At 41.2% G+C, this 6,994-nt stretch overlaps 1 protein-coding gene across 1 annotated transcript; it reads left to right on the top strand.

Moving 5' to 3' along the window:
• The first annotated feature begins 5,365 nt into the window (after window positions 1-5,365).
• Window positions 5,366-6,475, top strand: LOC128041159 (probable disease resistance protein RPP1). The gene has a single exon (XM_052630525.1). It carries the CDS (start codon window positions 5,366-5,368, stop codon window positions 6,473-6,475), a length of 1,110 nt encoding a protein of 369 aa, XP_052486485.1.
• The last annotated feature ends 519 nt before the right edge of the window (window positions 6,476-6,994 follow it).

Genomic DNA, 6,994 nt, shown 5'->3' with positions numbered 1-6,994 from the left:
ATCATTAGAGATTACATCTTTTGAGAGTCTTCCAAACTGGAAGGAGTGGGACACTTGTGAAGGAGACGAGAAGGTTTTGAAGCTCCCCAGCCTTCGTGAGCTTTCAATCAAAACCTGTCCTCAATTGTTGGGAAGGTTGCCTACCCATCTTCCTTCATTGCAAAAACTTAAAATTTATTGGTGTACGAGTTTGGTTGTGTCAATATCAAGTTTGCCGTCACTGTGTAAATTCAGGATACGAGGGTGTGTTGGAACATTTGGCAGCAGCAAATATCAAACAAGGTTGCAAAACTGAAGCATGAAGAATCGAAGCAAAAGAAACAAAGCAAAGCAGTGAACAAGGTTGAATATTCAGCAGAAATTGTAACTGAACATTAACATTTTTCATTCAAAAATTGAATAAATAAAAGGTTACAATTTTTGAATCATTTGACAGTTACCTAATGACATAACTGCTCCCACTTAACTAAACTAAAACATACATAAGTCAAAATACAAAATAAGCTGACATATCAGCTTTTACATCATCAATCCAATCACTAGCTTAATCCTACTTACATTGGAAGCTAGTTACAAGAGAACTAAACTAAATAACATTGAAACAAAACAACAAAAAACTGGTTGCTTCATTCAGTCCAAAAACCAGTCTTGCGCACCAAGCAAAATAAGTTGAGCTCGATAGCTGCTGCTTGTCTCGACAGTAGCTTGTTGCTGGCTTCATGTTGCATTGCAGTCCAGCTCTCAACACTCCTCCTTGGACTGTATGCAACACGTTCCAATTACATCTCTCAATGATTCAAATCGAGCAGCCCCTAAGGGCTTGGTCAGTATATCAGCCAATTGTGTCTCTGAGCTACAATGCACTAAGCTGACTTTCTTTGTTTGTTCAGCCTCTCGAACAAAATGCAGTTTAATTTTAAAATGCTTGGTTTTACCATGAAACACAGGGTTCTTGGCTATGGCAACTGCTGATTGGTTGTCCACCCAAATTTTAATTGCATCAGCTTGTGTTTCATTGAGATCCTGAAGCAGCTTCCTGAGCCAAATGGCACGATTGATCGCTCTCGATGCAAAGAATGTATTACTCTCTGCGTGGGTGAGCAACTGTTTGTTGCTTCTTTGAACTCCAGCAAAACATGCCCGATCCAAGTGTGAAGAAGTATCCAGAGGTACTCTTCATGTCATCAAGGGATCCTGCCCAGTCACTATCAGAGTAGCCTTCTAGTTTCAAATTCTTCCATCTTTCAAACATCACACCAAGGCCAGCTGTGCCTTTGATGTATCTAAGAACTCTTTTTGCAGCCTTTAAATGTGTCTCATTACAGCAATGCATGAACCTAGATAGTAGACTAACACCAAACATGATGTCTGGCCTGGTTGCTGTTAGATACAACAGACAACCTACTAGGCTTCGATAATGCCTCTCATCAACTCTCTGCTGATCACCACTACTTGTCAACTTTTCTCCTTGAGCCATAGGTGTACTGACTGCTTTACAGTTTTGCATGCAAAATTTGCTTAAAATCTTCAAAGCAAATGTGTGTTGGCTGATGAAGATACCTCGATTAGACTGGTGAACTTCCATGCCAAGGAAGTAAGTCATGATCCCCAAATCTGTCATCTCAAACACTTGCTGCATTTGAATTTTGAATTCATCAATGAGCTCAACTTTGCTCCCTGTCACTAACAGGTCATCCACATACAAGGAGACAATCAGTAAGGTCTCATGTCTTGACTTCTTAACATACAAGGTAGGTTCACTGAGACTTTTCACAAATCCAAACTTGGTCAGGTAAGCATCAACTCTGTCATACCAGGCCCTTGGTGCCTGTTTCAGGCCATAAAGGGCTTTTCTCAGCTTGTACACTTTGTCTTGATGTCCAGCAACTTCAAAACCTTCTGGTTGCTCGATGAAGATCTCCTCCTTGAGAAAGCCATTCAAAAATGCTGACTTTACATCTAATTGGTGAACTCTCCACTGCTTTTGAGCTGCTAAAGCAAACAGTAGCTTGATTGTGTCTAGTCTTACTACTGGAGCAAATGTCTCCAGGAAGTCCACACCATATTGTTGACTGTAGCCTTTCACCACAAGCCTGGCCTTGTGCTTGTTCAATGAGCCATCAGCATTGTACTTGGCCCTGTACACACATTTAACTCCTATGACCTTCTTGTGTTCTGGTCTACTCACCAACTCCCATGTTTGATTTTTGTTGATCATTTCCAGCTCAACTTCCATAGCTTTCATCCAGTTTCTGTCCCTTGCAGCCTCTTCAAAATCTGAAGGCTCAATCACAACAACATTGCACCTCTGATAGACATCAGCCAAAGTTCTGGTGCCCCTTACTGGTACATTATCAACAGCATCATCTCTTGGTCCTTCTTCTGCAGGTTCAGCAACCAAGTCTAACTGGTCCATTTCAGACATGTCAGCTTTAACACCATTCCAATTCCACACCTTTTCCTCATCAAACTTTACATCCCTGCTAACTAAGATCTTCTTTGCTGTAGGATCATACACTCTATAACCCTTCTTGTTACTGCTATAGCCAACAAAGATTCCTGGAGTGGCCCTGCTCTCGAGCTTGCTTCTCTTTTCCACTGGTACAAGTGAAAAACATAAACAACCAAACACTTTTAAGTGTGTTACCACTGGTTTGACTCCATGCCAAGCCTCGAAAGGAGTCTTATCCTTCACTGCTCTAGTTGGCAGTCTATTGAGCAGGTAAACTGAGGTGTTGACTGCTTCAGCCCAAAATTGAGTTGGAAGCTTGCCTTGAAACAAAAGCCATCTAGCCATATTCAGCACAGTCCTATTTTTCCTCTCACAGACTCCATTCTGTTGAGGAGTATAGACTGTTGTAAGCTGATGATGAATCCCAGCACTGTTACAAAGCTTCTGAAATCTCTCAGACACATATTCAGAGCCATTATCAGTCCTCAAGGCTCTAATTTTGCAGCCTAACTGATTTTCAGCATATGCCTTGAACTTACAGAAGGCCTCAAACACATCTGACTTCTGCTTCAAGAAGTAAACCCAGCACAACCTTATCAAATCATCTATAAACAGGACAAAGTACCTGTTCTCATTGATTGAAGGTGTTTTCATAGGACCACAAACATCAGAGTGCACCAATTCGAGCTTGTTTTGAGCTCTCCAAGCACTGTCAGTAGGAAAAGGCAGTCTAGCCTGCTTACCAAGCTGGCAAACCTTACAAACATTCCCACTAACCTCAATTTTTGAAATGTCATCAACCAAATTCAGTTTATGCAGTAGATCAATAGATCTGAAATTGGCATGGCCTAGTCTCCTATGCCACAAGTCTGTGCTATCAACAAGGCTGGTGTATGCCTTTCTTTCTACTTGGCCAACATCCAGCATAAAGCACCTATCAGTCATAGAGACTGTGACTAACTCCAAACCATTCATATCTTGAACAATACAGCAACCATTTTTAAAGACTAAGGTATAGCCTTTTTCAACCAATTGGCCTATACTAAGCAGGTTCTGGTCTAAATCAGGTACAAAAAGTACATCTGAGATCAACTTATTACCTGAACTGGTGCTAACAAGCACATTGCCTTTGCCCTTAGCCTCAATCAGCTTGCCATCTCCAATTCTGATTCTCGAGTGAAAGTTTCTGTCTAGACCCTTGAACAGCTTCTCATCTGCTGCCATATGATGTGAGCAACCACTGTCTAATAGCCAGTCATTGCTGGTCTTAGTTGCACCAATAAAACTGGTTGCTGTGAACACATGCTCCTCCTGAGCTTGCATGTCCTCAGCAGGTCTAGCTTGTTGCAGAGCAGCCTCCTTTGATTTGCCCTTGCACACCTTCTCCATATGGCCAAACTGTTTGCACTTTCTGCACTGGATATCTGGCCTAAACCAGCAGTACTTTTCTGAATGTGTTGTCTTCTTGCAGTGAGCACATGGTGGGAACACTCTTTTTGCTTCATCTCTCCCTGACTTGACCCTTCTATTATGCCAAGGCTTCTTGCCTTTTGCACTCACACTCGATCCTTCACTGGCTTTAGCCTGGAAAGCAGCTTCAGAATTCTCCTCCTGCCTATTTGCCCTCCTTTGCTCAAGTGCATACAGGGAGTTTATCAGCTCAGACAATGAAATGACTGATAAGTCCCTCGAGTCTTCAAGTGAAGAGTTTATCAGCTCAGACAACTCTGCTCTCTGTGAAGTCCACTCCCAGGAGCCTAATGCTGTTGACAATGGCCATTATCCTGTCTGAGTACTACTTGATGGTCTCAGACTCTTTCATTCTCAAATTCTCAAAATCCCTCCTGAGATTGATCACCTGCTGTTGCCTTGTCTTATCAGTCCCCATGAACTCCTCCTTCAGCTTCTCCCAGGCCTGCTTTGGTGAGTCACAGGCCATGATGCGAGTAAATATCACATCAGAGACTCCATTTTGCAAGCAAGCCATAGCCTTGTGCTTCTTGGCTCTCTCCTCAGCATGCTGCCTCATCTGTGCAATGGTGGGATTGGCCCTCAATGGAGGTGGTTCAGCATCATTCTCGATTACACTCCAAAGATTATGTGCCTGTAGGTAAGTCCTCATTTTAACTATCCAAATGTGATAGTTTTCTCCAGTGAACATTGGTGGAGGTGGTGGAGTGAAACTCATTTTGCTAGACTGAATTCAAAGACCTCGATCACTTCTAAGTTTTAGCTTTTCTTTTGAGTTGAAGAACAACAGAATACATAGGCCCCTCAAATATTCGGGCTCATGATACCATTTGTTGGAACATTTGGCAGCAGCAAATATCAAATAAGGTTGCAAAACTGAAGCATGAAGAATCGAAGCAAAAGAAACAAAGCAAAGCAGTGAACAAGGTTGAATATTCAGCAGAAATTGTAACTGAACATTAACATTTTTCATTCAAAAATTGAATAAATAAAAGGTTACAATTTTTGAATCATTTGACAGTTACCTAATGACATAACTGCTCCCACTTAACTAAACTAAAACATACATAAGTCAAAATACAAAATAAGCTGACATATCAGCTTTTACATCATCAATCCAATCACTAGCTTAATCCTACTTACATTGGAAGCTAGTTACAAGAGAACTAAACTAAATAACATTGAAACAAAACAACAAAAAACTGGTTGCTTCATTCAGCCCAAAAACCAGTCTTGTGCACCAAGCAAAATAAGTTGAGCTCGATAGCTGCTACTTGTCTCGACAGTAGCTTGCTGCTGGCTTCATGTTGCATTGCAGTCCAGCTCTCAACAGGGTGTGCAGAACTGGTGGATGATTGCTCTTCTCCTGCAAAGGAGCTTTCATCTTTGCAAACTTTGTCTCTTTCTAACATTTCAAAGTTTAATATTCCAGCAGATAGGACAATGTTGAGGTTTGGAAACTCAGAACATTTTGCAATTGATGGTTGGGAGGAGTTGGCATCTCTATCACGGTATGGGTTTAGTTTAGTTGAACATCGTTTCATTACCGTTTGGGGTTGTCCTCAACTGCAGTCTTTGGAAGCAGAGGAAGCCGAATTGCAACCTAACAAGATTTCACGTGTTGAATCTCTGAAAATAGTTTCTTCTGATAGGCTCAATAGATTGCCACAAGTCTTACATGAGCTCACATTCCTTACACTGATGGAAATTCATAACTGTCGAAGCTTGGTTTCTTTTGCAGAGAATAACTTTCCTCCTAATTTAAAAAAGCTGAGAATTAGAAACTGTGAGAATTTGGAGTATTTGGTTGATGAAAAAGAAGATAATAAGAGTATGAGTAGTACCCTCTGTCTTCTTGAGGACTTGAAAATCTTTAACTGTCGATCTCTAATGTCTTTGTCATCGAAGGGGCACAAAAATATTTGCAATCAGCTTCAACTTCTCGAAATTGACCAGTGCTCAAAGCTGAGTTGCCTATTTTCAAACACCAAGTTTCCCATAACGCTTAAACATTTGAGAATTAAAGAATGTCCAATATTGGAATACATAGACGAGGAGTTTGAGGAAAGCGCTTGTCTTGAATCTATTCTATTTTTCAGATCTGGAATTAAATCTCTACCACGAGGACTAAACAAGCTCAAACATCTCCAGGAGATTTGGTTGCTTTCGTGTTCAAATTTGGTTTTTTTTGAAGAAAGTGGGTTGCTCACCACCAGCTTCAGAGCTTTTGTAGTTGATGGTTGTGGAAATTTTGGAGCCCTTCCGAAGTGCATGGCCAGCATCAGCTCCCTTCGACAATTAAGTGTGGACAACAGTTCGGCTGACATATCATTTCCATCGGAGGGATTCCCTGCCGATCTCACATCACTTGCAATCTCAAACGCACCCAAGATGTATAGGTCACTTGTGGAATGGGGATTAAATAGACTCACCTCTCTTCAAGAATTGACCATCGGAGGAGAAGGATGCTCAAACGTGGTGTCGTTCCCAGAAGAAGGGATTGGAATGATGTTGCCTCCTCCTCTCACCCGTATCAATCTTTTCCAATTTTAGAACCTGGAATTCATGTTCTCCGAGGGCTTTCAAGACCTCGCGTCTCTTCAAAGACTGGAAATCAGTGAATGTCCCAAGCTAGCATCTCTTCCAAAAAAAGACGTGCTTCTGTCGCTTGGATATTTATCTATTTACAGGTGTCCGTTGCTGAAAGATGAGTGCTCAAGTGATAAAGGACGATAGTGGTCTAAGATTTCCCACATACCCCTTATTCAAATTGATGGTAAAAGAGTCATCCCGAGGGAATCAGATTGAAAGATGAGCCGCAAAATCTGTGATTGGTTTCTTCAGAGTGATGGGAGAGGTACAAAAAACCATTTCAAACAAGTCTAACTTTCCTTAGGAACAAGATAAGAATAGGAATGAGTATAAATTTATTGATTGATATGTGCAGGGATTGAAAGCGAAGTTGGGGTGGAAGTGAGGTTTCAGAAAGATCCTTTGAAGAAAAAGTAAAAAAGATGTCACTCGTCTTGTTAAATGGGTGGAATTTGTCATTTGAGACGAAGAAGAATTTTT

The sequence above is a fragment of the Gossypium raimondii genome, chromosome 5 (genome assembly GCF_025698545.1).
Source record: "Gossypium raimondii isolate GPD5lz chromosome 5, ASM2569854v1, whole genome shotgun sequence".
Classification (NCBI taxonomy): Eukaryota; Viridiplantae; Streptophyta; class Magnoliopsida; order Malvales; family Malvaceae; genus Gossypium; species Gossypium raimondii.
This window is presented reverse-complemented; position numbering and strand designations above follow the sequence as displayed.